Source organism: Eptatretus burgeri, chromosome 18 (assembly GCF_056783735.1).
Source record: "Eptatretus burgeri isolate ZD-2024b chromosome 18, Ebu_testis_v1, whole genome shotgun sequence".
In the NCBI taxonomy this organism is placed as follows: domain Eukaryota; kingdom Metazoa; phylum Chordata; class Myxini; order Myxiniformes; family Myxinidae; genus Eptatretus; species Eptatretus burgeri.
This window is the reverse complement of record NC_140978.1, coordinates 25,396,001-25,411,234: the sequence shown is the minus strand read 5'-3', so window position 1 is coordinate 25,411,234 and position 15,234 is coordinate 25,396,001. Positions and strand designations below refer to the sequence as shown.

At 51.7% G+C, this 15,234-nt stretch overlaps 1 protein-coding gene across 1 annotated transcript in view; it reads left to right on the top strand.

Moving 5' to 3' along the window:
• LOC147008755 (plexin-D1-like) overlaps positions 1-15,234 on the top strand; it is a 237,618-nt gene that overhangs the window by 43,236 nt on the left and 179,148 nt on the right. Inside the window, exon 3 of the mRNA XM_085864192.1 lies at positions 1,703-1,885. Coding sequence (XP_085720318.1) covers positions 1,703-1,885 — 183 coding nt within the window. The remainder of the gene's footprint in view (positions 1-1,702; positions 1,886-15,234) is intronic.

Here is a 15,234-nt window from a genome sequence, read left to right as displayed (position 1 = left end):
TTTTTCACAAATCAGATGACCAAGCCTGACATTGAACTGAAAGTGATTCAGGCAGAATTTGTTGAGCATTACGACGACAACTTGCCTCCTCTTCGCAAAAGACACCATGGGATTTTAACATCCAGCACCACTATTGCTGGCAGACGGGTTATCCAGTTTTAACGTTCCGATGGGGTGGCACACATATTGATGCCTCACCCAATATGTGAAACACCAGGGTGATAGTTTATAGCTGTGTTTAGATTAGAACCCAGGACTGATAGGATGGCGTAGAGGTATGCACACTCACCTCTAAGTCGTCTAGCCTGGGTTTGAATCTTGGCCCAGCTAAAAAATGTCATCCTGATGTTTCACAGGCAGGGTGATTCATCAATGTGTGTGTTGTCCATCGAATGGACGTTACACTGGGTGTCCCAACTGCCGGCATGAGTTGATGGACGTTAAATATTCCAGAATTCCAAGAGTTCTTTCGAGAAGAGTAGGTGAGCTATTGCTGGCACCATGAATAAATGCCAAATTCATGCCTGAACTACTGCTGGGAAAGCAATGGCAAACCACCCATTATAACCCCTGCTCAGGAAGCTGCTTCAGCTACCACTGACGTTCCTTAACAAAGTATGGTACAGAAGAAGAAGATTAGGACCCAGGCAAGACAGCTCAAAGCTGAGTGTGCATGACTCTAGTCTTGGATATCCTGCCAGCCCTAAATTGGAGTTACCATATCTTCCTACTATTAATTTGCAATTGGTCACTGGCTTTGACCCCAATACAATTTTTTTTATTACTGATGCTCGGTATCAAAAAGCTACACATAGTGAACAGACAGTTTCAAATGGAGCACTTCACCACCATGAGAGCATTTAAATTGCATCAAATGTGGCAATAAGTGCAAATTGTTGCTCCCACTTTGCTGGCTTGATGAAAGAAGATACAATTTGTATTTTTGCTGCCTACATCCCAACCCCATTCAGAATCCCATGCAGGCACGGGCAACCTTGTTAATACAGGATAAATAAACGATTTAATACCTAGTTATAAACTGTCATCCTGCTGTTTCGCATGCAGGGTGAGGGAGGCATCCATGTGTGTGTCATACATAGGATGGATGTTAAATGGGTGTCGTGTCTGCTGCCATTGGTTGGTGGATGGTAAAGATCCCAGGACGTTCTTTGCGAAGAGTAGGCGAGCTATCACCGGCATGCTGGCTAATTTCTAAATTCCTTTTATAACTTACAGGGTGCAGCACATTAGTGGCAGAGACGCCACGTGCTGCACAGGATATGAAATGATGAACACATGAACACAACTATGGCTGAAAGGATAGCACAGAAGTCGTGTACTGTGCAGTCTGTACTCACCTTTTGAGCGTTGTCTGTGTTTGATTCCCAGCCTAGCAACAAAAACGGACACCATGGTGTTTCACAAGTCAGATTTTGCAGGTTGGAGCAATGTACTGCATATTAAACCGTGGTTGTTGAACTGTCGGCTTTTGCTGGTGGATGTCAAGGGTCGCATGTTGAACTTTGTAAGAGTAAGTCATTGTGCATCGGTATCATGAAAAAATTCCAAATTCCTGCCTCAACTTGCATAGTGTTGCACCAATGAAGTCACCACGAGCCAGATGCTTCATGTGAATGGATGAAAAATCTGCTTTACCTCTCTTGGTCCTCCACTCTTTATTGTTTTTCCTCTTTGTGTGCAGCTGTCTAAAGAACATGCTCAGTGTGGAGCTCAACACCTTCATTGGCCTCTAGTCCTGGTCAACGTCCTCTCTGGTGTTCTTGTGGAAGGGGAGAATATTGGGGATCTCACAGCAGTGGCAGTGACCATAGTATACAACCACACTGTTCTGTTACTTGGTACGCAGGATGGCAAACTCATCAAGGTGGGTACGGTATGGAGAGCAAGTGGATCCCTATCCTCTGTAATGAAGGGTGGCATTCATTACGATCATAATGGTCATGACAGGATACATTTTCTGTAGATATGATAATAATAGCACAATGATTTTAGCATTCCTGTTGCCACTGAAAACTCGGACACAAACTATAAAACATTGACACATGTGCATTGGACGAAAATAAGATGAATGCTTACAATTGACAATCATTACTTAGACGTTTTGTTTTCACCCCTGTTTGTCTGTTTGTTACATGCAAAATCGAAGATTCACAAGCATATTGGTTGGTCTGGTCTGTTATTGTGCCTGGTGTTGGTTAATGGTTAGGGTGGTAGGTTTGGGATGTGAGGATCCTGAGTTCAAATCCTGCTCAGCTGTTGAATTAATATCAGGTGGGGTTGACTCTGCCTGTCATCCTTCTGAGATCAGCAAAATGAGTGCCAGCTTGCTGGTATCCTGCGTCCGAGTGGTGACCCGTCCATGATTGTACACAATAGCCCAGGAGACTGCTCAGGCAGCACCAATTCTCTGCACAGAGTATGGTACCAATGGATGGATGGTGTATTATTACCTCTGCCATGGAAGGTGGAAGGAAGTTATGTTTTCACCCTGTCTGTCTGTTTGTTATTATTCAAGTATCAAGAAGTCTGTAGACTTCTTATGTCAGGATGGCCCAGACACTCCATTGGCTCTATATAACATAAATCCTCAAAAAAATCTACCAAAATAGAACTTATAAATGTATTAGTTTCTTACCAGTCATCTGTGGAGAATTCCCCATCCAATAACATTCATTGAATTTGGGACATCAGCGCTGAACAAGAAAATGAGACCCAAAAGTGCCTGTTTGTCATTCTTCTTCTTCTTCTTTTCTGACAGCTGAACCCAAAATTGGTTTAAACACCAATCCACTGCATTTTATAGTGGGAAGGTGTAAACTGATCGAAATTTTAATAGCTTGAAAGGATTCCATGAAAAGTACAAAAAACCCTGCAATCCTTTGTAAAGGAATCGGAAGGGATCATAGTTGTGGGCGGGACAACTGTCAACCATCCTGATGAGGGTGGGGCCGCTAAACACATTTGCCTGTCGAAGAAATTCTCAATTCCTCCTGCACATTTGGGTCATTTATTAAAAACAAACATAAACAAACACAAACATGTCGATATGGAGAATTTCAGAGGCGCTTCAATTAGCAACACAATTTTCCTCTGATTCTAAAGTACATAGGATTATTGAATTCTTACATAGTATTCAGTGAGATGAGGTCTGTTTACCCTCCAGACATGCGAATGCCACAATTGACATGTTGAGGGTTCAAGGGAGAGATCATTCACAGCTTTGTGGCAGCAGCCATTTGGAGGTCACGTTAATTTTGAAGGGCTAAGGAATATTTATGACCTGAAGATTGAGAGGAGTTTTTGGATAATATTCAGGGATCAGAGGGGGTGAGATCATCCAACGATCTTTTGGTCATCCTCGGAACAGAATAACATCAAGACTGCAGCCCTTTGGGTGCTAGGATGGATCACACCTGGCTCCATGGTCTGGAGTTCAGAAAGTCAGCCCGCATTGAAAAGGCTCGGGAAAGATTTATAATCTGAAGCTGACAAGAGTGTTAAAAGACATCTGGATAACTCCTGAAGCAAACATTCCATTGAAGCTTGAATGGTGCTTCCTACGAAACTTTCAGATGCCAATATAATTGTTTATACATGAGAATCCCTTAATAAGCAAAATAAAATCAAATAATCGGCGATTCTATTATACTGAATAATGATTAAAGATTATTTGAAAGGCCAATCTGTTTTGGGAGCAGGAGCACTTCTTTACTGGGCACATTGATCATCTTCCAATACAGGAAAGAGATATAAGGTCATTTAAAATGCAAACATATTTTATTAAAATAGAAATGTGTTCAAGCACAAAAATGTAATAATCATGTCGTATTTGAGTACATTTTCCATGAAAGGGTTACAACAATACATTTACTTTTCCATTAAGCTTAATTATCAATCAAGTTTAATTGGCAACATTTTATTATTATTATTTTTATTATTATTATTATTATTATTATTATTATTTTTATCACCCTCAAACGCATGATGCTAATTTTGGAGAAATTTGCATCCAGATGCCCAAGGACCAATCAGACCGACATGGCTGTGGCTAATGGTGGAATATTATCAGCCCTGTCCATGCAGGAGAGTCATGGTGCTTGTTGACAGCTACATATTTCAATATACTATTTTGAATGTAGGAGGGTTTTTGAGTATGTACAGTACCAATACAATGTGAGCATGTCAATAAAGTTTGTACTACGACATTTGTAAATCAGGAGAAGCATATAAATATATATATATATATATATATATATATATATATATATATATATATATATTGTTGTGGTTACCAAATTCGCAAACCACCATTCAGGTCCCTTAGGTGAGATATCTCGGTAAGTATATGTGTAGTTAGGCCCAAACCCGTTGTCTAGAGGGAATAAATGTCATTCATGCGTGCTGCGACTCTTCAGGATAGCCGTTTTTCTTTTACTATCTTTATTTTGGACCAACCGCCATTATCACCACCGCCAACCGCGTCTCAACAGTCATCACAACATCAACCACCCACCGCGGCGCCGCTTACCGTCACACCTCGCAACCGTCGCATCGCCACCGTTCTTGCGCCGCTTGTGGGTACCGGTATTGGACTCGTGCAGGGCGCGCGCCGAACAGCGTGTACAAAACCACGGATTTTCCGCTCCAAAAACGGATCAAAAACGACTCACGCCCACTTTTGTTCCGTCCAATCGGTGAGCAAGGGGCGATTTGGCCCCGCCTCCAGGGCGTTGGAGGGCGGTCGCTATATGCAAATTCATGGATCAAAATGCATTCACGCCCACTTTTTCTCGGGCCAATGGGGAGCGAGGTGAAAGGTCGAAGGCAGGGGGTCAAAGGCGAAGCCACGGGGCTTATATGAGCGGCTGCGTTCGTCAGAAAAGGGTCGTCGTGTGCGTTGGGGTTGTGTGTGCGTTGGAAGGAGTTCGCAGGAGGAAGAGTTCGGAGTCGGAGCGAAGAGGACGGAGCTGTGGAGAGGCGGCGGCGGCGAGGGCAGACGAGGGGGTGCTCGCGTCGGTGCCGGGAGCTGCACACCAGGGAGGCCGACGGCGCGACCTGGTCGAGGTGGAGACGCTCGTCGTGGGACCCGAGACAGAGTAAAAATCCTCCTTACCCCGAGCATCAGCAACCCCCTCCTGTTTCCCCCCGCGCTGAGATAGTGCGACCAAGGGGGCCCCCTTCCCACCCCCTACCAGACACTGTCCGCGAGGCCCGCGGAGTTGAGGCACCATCGCCGCTTCGCGCCTCATCATCAGACGGGTAGGCCCGACCCGGTCTCGGCCTCAGGCCCGCCTCATCCTTGAGGGTGTTCTTTTTCTTTTGCTTTGGGAATATGTGTTGTCGGCGCCGTGTGCTCGGTAGTCGGATAGCTCTGCATTGTGTCTTCGCTTTCACATTTGCTTTTTGTGTAAAATTGCATTGTGTTTCTTCTTCTTTTTCTATGTGCTTTTGGTGGAATTGTATATGTGTGCTTTCCGTTCATCGCGAATAAATGTGCTTTATGTTGAACTGTTTCCCGCTTCGCTTCGTCATTTCTTTCATTGAATCCTCATCTTGCTTCACGTAAAGGGTTGGTAGTGGGCTGAATACGCCCGATAATTAATCGAACCGTCGAGGCCGACGATAACACCACTCGGTTATCCCGATAGTACGGAACGGGTCGCTTAAGTGGCCCGTGTCCGAAGTCGACCTGCGGCGAGGTGCGATCGCCCGGTCTACCCTCCGTGTGGGTACTTAGGTAGGTCGAATTTGGCGAGCAACCCTATCCCACGCGGGGGCCGATTGGCTCGATCGCGGTGAGACCGAAAGGTCCACCCGTGACTGGTTCCCGGCGTTAGTCCGAGAGGGTCACGACTGGATTCTCCGTCCGGTGGGCGACGTGCCGCGATTCGAGTTACGTGGCCGTCAGCACGCCGGCGGGCGCGAATCCGCAACACTGGTGTCAGGTCGTGCGATACAAACCCATCGCCCTCCTCACGGCACTGGTAACGGAGAACGGGAAAACGGGCTCTCCTGTCTCCGGCTAAATTCACGGGAATCGGTCCAGGGGTGAGAGAAGCGACCCCCGATTCCCTCCAAATTACGAGCGATTCAAATTAACCCTTTAAGAGAAGCAAGATGGCGTCTCAAGGCGAGCGGGAGCCGGGGGTATTAGAAATGGATGTAGAATGTGTAGAATCCATGGCTCAGGATGAAATCCCCGTGCAGGAAATGTTGTTTGTACAGGAAAACGAACTCGCCCAACTGAACCCAGAGCCCGAAATGGGTGCGGCAGCGGCCGCGGTGTATGACACCTCCCCTCCCCCTCTCCACCAAAACCCTTCCCCGACCCCTGCCGAAACGGCTCACCCAAGCGCACCCGACATGGCCCAGCTATTCACCATGCTGGCACAAATGAATGCGGAAATGACAGCGAAGATGAATGCGAACATGAACAAGCAAATGGACGAAGTAAAAACGAGGATGGATGCGAATACACAACAAATAAATGCGGATATGAAAGGCATAAACGAAAGGATGGATACAAATACAAATGAAATGAAAAACGAAATGAACAAGCAAATAAGCGGAATGGAAGCAAACATGAAAAAAGAAATGAAAGAGCTACGGGGTGAGACGCAGAACATGGGCCGATGCCTGCAGGCGGGCATGAAGGCCGTGACCAGGGAGCTGGGAATGGCGACCCCACGTGTGGGAGCAAACGAGCTGGAAGGGGATGCAACGGCTGACAGGCCCGCGGTGGAGGCGGGTAAAAAAATAATTTGGGGGGCGTGTTGGGCGAGGGTCGTGACAGAAGAATCGACGGTGACCAAAAGGGAAAAATTAAATGGGGAGACCAAAACGTGTGAGACGAGACACGAGGTGACGACAACAGAAACTTATAAATGTATAGAGACACGGGAGATAGAGGGTGAATTGGACAAGGTTAGTGACGCACACACACACACGGAGGTAGTGGAGGATAATGAGGGTGAGCTGGTGGACTGGGTGGAGGCCCGGTGCGAGCAGCGGGATAGCCTCCTCCAGGAACGAGGGGAGGGAGTCTGCCCCCTTGAGGTGAGTCACGACCAGGTGAGTTCGGTCGTGCTTTGCGAGGTTGAGGGGACGAGTGCTGTGGACAGGTGCACGGAGAGCTTGGGGGGTATAGAGGCCCCGGAGACCCTTGTGGGGACACGAATCCCCAGTGTGGTTGTTCCTGTGTGTGTGGGGCAAGGTGTGAGTGCGTCCCCGTGTGTGGAAGCGACCCCGTGTGTGAGTGGTGTGGTGGCGATGGTGCCGGAGTACGTGCTTCCCAGTACGCCGTGTGTGGATGAGGCACCGTGTGTGAGTGTCGCCGTGTGTGTGAGTGAGGCACCGCGGGTGAGTGCCCCCGCGTGTGTGAGTGAGGGACCGTGTGTGGATGAAACACCGCGGTTGAGTGCCCCAGCATGCGTGAGTGAACGGCCGAGTGTAAGGGAGACCGTGTGTGTGAGAGAGCGGTATGTGAGGGAGATGTCGGTTGGCATGCGGGAGCACGCAGCCGCGTCTCCCGGTGTGAATGTGATGGAATGGAGTGTGAGCGTCGTAACACGCAGGTGTGCGTGGGTCGAATGGCGACGACGACGGCGACATGTGAAGAAAGAAAGCCGGGTAGCGGCTGTAGTTGTTTCGGGGACCGTGCCGGGTTCACCCAGCAGTGAGCACGAGGTCCGTGCTGTGCAACGCACGAGACCACCACGTGCTCGCTTGCGAGAGTGAAGTCCCGGTCCGGAAACGCACGCGGTGGATTTGCCGATCCCGCGGACGGACAAAGTTTAGGCAGGATTATGGATTTGGACCGGACGGGTTCTCCACGCGATCGTGTGTGTTGAGCTCCAACGGGCAAAGCACATGTGTTCGCGTGGGGAACCCCTCGAGACGTGGGGCTTGTTTTTTTTATGCGCACGGTGACGCCATGGCTGCACGTGGGGTTGGAATCCGGCAGGAGGGGTATCCCTGCCGGATGATACCGTCCAAGGAGGGACGAGGAACACGTGCAGCTGCATGACGTCACGGGCAGTTGCAAAGTGCAAAGAGCGCGAGTTGCCGCGCTGGTGCTGCGCATGTAAAAAAAAAAAAAAAGAAAAAAAAAAGCAAGCCTCACTTCCGGGGCACAGGATGGAAACTAGTTAGGGGGAAGGGTTAGCATAGCTAGACCGACTTCATGGGGCAGGGGTAAGTCCTCATGGAGTCCGTGGAATGGATTAGCTAGAGGGATTTAGTGAGCTTTAGGTTGGGAAATAAAATGATTTATTTGAGGACAGTGACAGACTTGTGGATGTGTAGCGGGGATGTAGTTTAGCTACGTAGTGTTAAATGGAACGTGCTATAGTATAAGGGACGACGTGGGAGCACGAGTTAGTTAGGGGAAGTAGTTAGAAGGATGGCAGAGTCCAGCGGTGAGTGTGTTGAAGAGTTGGTGAGTGAAGTGGAAGCATGTGCTTGGTGAGTGAGTGAGGCCAGCGGGTCTGTGTGTATGGAGCGAATGGGGACTGCATGGTGCGATGAGTGATTGGGGGGAGGAGTGACTCCCGCCCAAGGGACCCCGGGGTCAGTGTAGAGTGAGTTTTAGGGGGTTAGTTAAATTGAAAAATGGAGGTCGTTTTGTTGTTGGTGGGAGTGTAGGCTCGAAACCCATTTGGAGGGGTGCAGGAGCCCTGTTGACGGGCTGGGAGCGTGGCTGCGAAAAGTGAGTATCGCTGAGTGGGTACCCCGGGCACCAGGCTAGTCGGCCGTGGTAGGCCAAGGGCCCATGGGGGGCCGGGATAGCGTAGTGGGCACGGGTGCGCCTGCTTGGTGCGGGGGCCCGGGGCGCCATTAGCCGCGTGGGCAGTGTTGTGGGCACGGGTGACCCTCGGAAAGGGGCCCGGGGAGCCAGCCTGCCACGTGTGCGTTTCAGGGGAGGTGCCATGGGGGGCACTCCCCGGTGTTTAGGGAGCTGGTAGGCTCGGAGGCAGTGTAGTGCCCGGGGGTGCCATAGCGGGAGAATCGGCAGAGGGTCGTGCCTGCCAAAGGGAGCCACGTGTCCCAGCCATGAGACCGTGTGAGGGCACGGAGAGAAAATTGGGGGCGAGGCCCGAAATTGTGAGGACACCAACACAGGCGACGGGAATCTGGGTTGTTAGAACCAATAGTTTAAGCGAGAGGCGCTTGTTGAAAGCCCCGGGGTAGTTTAACAGTTAAATGGTTAGGGTAGATTAGATGTACCCCTCCGCACCATCCATCCCCTCGCTGTCGTTGTGGGCCGCTGGACCCACTTGGTGTTAAGATCGCCGAACTCTGGGGAGGCCATCCTGAGGCTTCGTTGGGCCTCGACACAGGACGTTAGCTCTCCCTTATTCCCCTCCGGGAAGGGAACGTAGGGGTTGGGAGTAGGCTAGGTGACAGGATAGGTTAGCCGAACAAGGACAGTACAAGGGGTTAGGGGACGATTTATAGTGGGGAAGTAAAAGTAAAAATAAAAACAACAAAAAAATAAGTTGGGGCTAAATTGGGGTTTGACAAATTAAGGGAGTGGGTATGTACAGTGACAGGCAAAGGCGATAGGTGGGAGGGAGACAGGTAGGTAGGTCCGAGCCCGCCTTCCAAGTGGCCAGCACCACCGCACTCCCTCCACCAACCTCCACTGAACGGCAAAGGCTGGCCAACTTCATCGGCTGGCCGTGTTTTGCTTCAAGGCAGAGGCCGGCCAACTTCATCGGCAGCTGCTGTGCTGCAAGGCCTGTGCCGGCCCACTTCATCTGCCGGCTGGCTGTTTTTCTTCAAGGCCTGTGCCGGCCAGTTCATCTGCTGGCTGTTTTTCTTCAAGGCCTGTGCCGGCCAGTTCATCTGCCGGCTGTGTTTGCCTGCAGCGGCATTCTTCTGCGGGCTGTGTTTGCCTGCTGCCTTTGCCATGCCATGCCCACTGCCCACGTTCACCAGCCCCGTTCAATTTTTGCTTTGCCCCCCCTGTTCATTTCCATGTGCGCCAGGATCCGCAAGGCAACAGTTTGCAAGCTGCAAGAACTGCCCTGTTGGCAGCTACAACACGGGCCTGCAGTGGCGGCCCGTGCACCGTGTTTGTGTCCATCCATCCATCCGTTGTGTTCATTGCGTGTGCCACTTGAGCTGGCACGGAGACTGCGTTTGTGCAGCCCATGCACCGTTGTGGTTCACTGCGTTCAGTTCAAAAAGGGAAGGCCTTGGACTGCGCGTGAGCAGCCAGCCACGTTCCCTGTCACCTGCATTGTTTTGAGCCAGAGACTGCATGCGAGCAGCCTGGCTCCCTGTTAACTGCTTTTCTTTTGCAGAGTTCAGTGATCCTGGGCCATGGTTTAGTGTAAAATTTGTAAGTTAAGGTTAAGATGTACTGTAAATATGAGTGCGCCCCCGGCATGTCTGTCCTTGCGCCGGCAATTTTATTTAAGTCGTCCGTGTGAGTGAGTTTGTTTAGGTAGTTACGCAGCCCTCAGGTTATTTATTTTGGGGACACGAATACCATGAATGTCGCACTCAGGGATCCGTAGGTAAAATGTACTAGGGGAAAACTACACATGATGGCACACGAGAATTTGACGACTCGGGACGAGTCTGTAAAAAGGGGAGGGGGTAGTGTTGTGGTTACCAAATTCGCAAACCACCATTCAGGTCCCTTAGGTGAGATATCTCGGTAAGTATATGTGTAGTTAGGCCCAAACCCGTTGTCTAGAGGGAATAAATGTCATTCATGCGTGCTGCGACTCTTCAGGATAGCCGTTTTTCTTTTACTATCTTTATTTTGGACCAACCGCCATTATCACCACCGCCAACCGCGTCTCAACAGTCATCACAACATCAACCACCCACCGCGGCGCCGCTTACCGTCACACCTCGCAACCGTCGCATCGCCACCGTTCTTGCGCCGCTTGTGGGTACCGGTATTGGACTCGTGCAGGGCGCGCGCCGAACAGCGTGTACAAAACCACGGATTTTCCGCTCCAAAAACGGATCAAAAACGACTCACGCCCACTTTTGTTCCGTCCAATCGGTGAGCAAGGGGCGATTTGGCCCCGCCTCCAGGGCGTTGGAGGGCGGTCGCTATATGCAAATTCATGGATCAAAATGCATTCACGCCCACTTTTTCTCGGGCCAATGGGGAGCGAGGTGAAAGGTCGAAGGCAGGGGGTCAAAGGCGAAGCCACGGGGCTTATATGAGCGGCTGCGTTCGTCAGAAAAGGGTCGTCGTGTGCGTTGGGGTTGTGTGTGCGTTGGAAGGAGTTCGCAGGAGGAAGAGTTCGGAGTCGGAGCGAAGAGGACGGAGCTGAGGAGAGGCGGCGGCGGCGAGGGCAGACGAGGGGGTGCTCGCGTCGGTGCCGGGAGCTGCACACCAGGGAGGCCGACGGCGCGACCTGGTCGAGGTGGAGACGCTCGTCGTGGGACCCGAGACAGAGTAAAAATCCTCCTTACCCCGAGCATCAGCAACCCCCTCCTGTTTCCCCCCGCGCTGAGATAGTGCGACCAAGGGGGCCCCCTTCCCACCCCCTACCAGACACTGTCCGCGAGGCCCGCGGAGTTGAGGCACCATCGCCGCTTCGCGCCTCATCATCAGACGGGTAGGCCCGACCCGGTCTCGGCCTCAGGCCCGCCTCATCCTTGAGGGTGTTCTTTTTCTTTTCCTTTGGGAATATGTGTTGTCGGCGCCGTCTGTGAAGTAGAATTGTATAAGTGTTGCCGTGTGCTCGGTAGTCGGATAGCTCTGCATTGTGTCTTCACTTTCACATTTGCTTTTTGTGTAAAATTGCATTGTGTTTCTTCTTCTTTTTCTATGTGCTTTTGGTGGAATTGTATATGTGTGCTTTCCGTTCATCGCGAATAAATGTGCTTTATGTTGAACTGTTTCCCGCTTCGCTTCGTCATTTCTTTCATTGAATCCTCATCTTGCTTCACGTAAAGGGTTGGTAGTGGGCTGAATACGCCCGATAATTAATCGAACCGTCGAGGCCGACGATAACACCGCTCGGTTATCCCGATAGTACGGAACGGGTCGCTTAAGTGGCCCGTGTCCGAAGTCGACCTGCGGCGAGGTGCGATCGCCCGGTCTACCCTCCGTGTGGGTACTTAGGTAGGTCGAATTTGGCGAGCAACCCTATCCCACGCGGGGGCCGATTGGCTCGATCGCGGTGAGACCGAAAGGTCCACCCGTGACTGGTTCCCGGCATTAGTCCGAGAGGGTCACGACTGGATTGTCCGTCCGGTGGGCGACGTGCCGCGATTCGAGTTACGTGGCCGTCAGCACGCCGGCGGGCGCGAATCCGCAACGATATATATATTGTTACGGCTGTGGAAATTCGCATTACACCATGAAGGGCCCGTAGGTGAGATATCTCTAAGTACATGTGTAGTTATCCTAAACCCATTGTATAGAGGGAATTTATGTGATTCATTCGGGCTGCGACACTTTGAGTTAGGCGTTTTTCTGTTCTATCTTTATTTTGAACCAACCATCAAACCACCACCGAAAACCCTCCACCACCTTCACCTCTCTCCTTCTACGGCCATTCCCGCACCACCTGTGAACACTGAGCGCCGGGCTGTCTTGGGCCCGTTCAGCGATATGCACCGAGCCGCGAGCGCAAATAGCGGCCTTTCCGAGGGAAAATTCGGATCACAAACGCTACACGCCCACTCCTGCTCCGTCGAATTAGCAAGCGTGGGCGGCTTGGCCCCGCCTCCAGGCGCGTCTATGTGAAATCGCTATATGCAAATTGTAGGATCAGGGGAGGTTCACACCCACTTTTCTTCCGTCCAATTGGCGATCGTGGCTCCTCCCCCGGGGTCATCCTGATCCGGATATTTGCATATTGTTTTCTCCTGCCGGCCTATAAAACGGTGAGCGCAAGGCGAATCGTGGCAGAGTGAGTCAAGTCATCGGTGTGGCAGAGAGTCGAGTCGGGTGGCGAAGTGATCGGTGTGGCAGAGTCAGTGGAGTCGGGTGGCGAAGTCATCGGTGTGGCATCGAGTTGGGTTCTGCAGTCGGCTGAGGAGAGTTGCGGGAAGAGGCAAAGGAGCTCGGGTCCGAGGTGAGAAGGACGGCGGTCGGCGACGAGGTCGCGGTGTGAGATCGCTCGTCGCAGGACCCAAGCCAGCCAGCCATTCTCCTCCCCCAGGGCATCAACAATTCCCCCTTTCCCACGCGCTGAGATAGTGCAAAAAGGGGGCCCAGTTCCCACCCCACTCCAAAAGTCGTGCCAACGAAACCCGCCAAGGAGCACGGAGTCGGGGCACAGCCACGCGGCCACATCTGCGGCTCGTCCGCTAACGCGTCACGAGGACGTGGGTAGGACCCCCCCCCCCCGGTCTCGCGGACCTGGCCGCTCCTCCAGGTCACGCGCACAATTGGCCTACAGGCCCATCTGCCCCCTTGTCTATGAGGGTGGCTTCTTTTCTTTGCTTTTGTGTTAATGTCTATTGGCGCCGTCTGTAAAGTAGAACTGTATAAGTGTTGCCGTGTGTGCGCGTAGTCGGTAGTAACTCTGCGTCGTTGTTGCTTTTGTTTTGGTTGATATATGAGCATTTTGACTGTATGGCTGTATATATGTGCTTTCCATGTGCCGGGAAATAAATGTGCATTGTGTGAACTGTTTTCCCGTTTCGCTTCGTCTTTTCCTTATTGACCCTCCATCCTGCTTCACGTAAAGGGTTCGTAGTGGGTGCAAAACGCCCGGTAAATAATCTGAACTGTCGAGGTCGACGATAACACCGCTCGTTTATCCCGATAGTACGGAACGGGCCACCCAAGCGGTTCGTGTCCGGAGTCGACCTGCGGCGAGGTACGATCGCCCGGTTTACCATCCGCGTGGGTACTTCGGTCGGTCGAGTTTGGCGAACAACCCTATCCTACGCGGGTGGCCGATTGGCACGATTGTGGTGAGGTCGAAAGGCCCACCCGTGACTGGCTCCGGGCGATAGTTCCCAAAGGGTCACGGCAGAATTGTCCGTCCGGTGGGTGAGGCGGCCGCCATTCGAGTTACGCGGCCGTCCGCACAACGGCGGGCGCGAATTTGCAACACTGGTGTCAGGAGTGGGATACGAACTCTCGGTGTCCAAGGTAAATTCATGGGGAATCGGTTCACGGGTGAGAGGAGCGACCCCCGATTCCCTCCAAATTACGAGCAGGCCAAATTAACCCCTTACGAGAAATAAGATGGAGTCTCAAGGCGAGCGGGAGCCGGGGGTAGATATGGATTTAGAATGTGTAGAATCCATGGTCCAGGATGAGTTCCCCATGCAGGAAATGCTGGTTGTACAGGACGAACTCTCCCCCCCAACCGAACCCAGAGCCCGAAATAGGTGCGGAGGCGGCCGCGGTGTATGACACCTCCCCTCCCCCTCTCCACCAAAACCCCCCAATCCTGGCCGAATCGGCTCAGCCGAGTGCACCTGACATGGCCCAGCTATTCGCCATGCTGGCAGGAATCAGTGGGGACATGCAAGGAATGAAAAACGAAATGAACGGCATGAATAAGAAAATGGATGGAAACGCATGCAAAATAGATGGAGTAAACAAACAAATGGAAACAAACACAAACAAAATGGAAAAAATGCGGGGTGAGATGCAGCAAATAGGCCGAAGCCTGCAGGCGGACATGAAGGCAATAGCGTGCAGTGAAGCGCGGATAACAGTGGAGCTCAAAATGGCGACGCCACGTGCTGGAACGAACGAGCTGGGGGGAGTGCAACGGCTGCCAGGCCCGCGGTGAAGGCGGGTGAGGAGGAAATAATACGGGGGACGTGTTGGGCGAGACGTGTGGAGGTCACGGAAACTGTGACGGTGACTCAAGGGGAAAACTAATCGGGGTGACGGAGACCGAAACGTGTGAGACGAGACACGAGGTGACGACAACGGAAATAATAGAGACACGGGAGATAGAGGGTGAATTTGACGGGGTTGAAGACGAGCACACACACACAGTTAGTGGAGGACGATGGGGAGCTGGCGGACTGTTTGGGGACCCGGTGCGAGAAGCTGGATAGCCTCCTCCAGGAACGAGGGGAGGGAGTATGCTCCCTTGAGGCGACTCACGACCAGGTGAGTTCGGTCGTGTCGAGCGAGTTCGAGGGGACGGGTGCTGTGGACAGGTGCACGTGCAGCTTGGGGGGTATAGAGGCCCCAGAAACCCTTGGGGTGGCACAAATCCCCAGTGTGATTGTCCCGGTGTGTGTGGTGCAAGGTGTGAG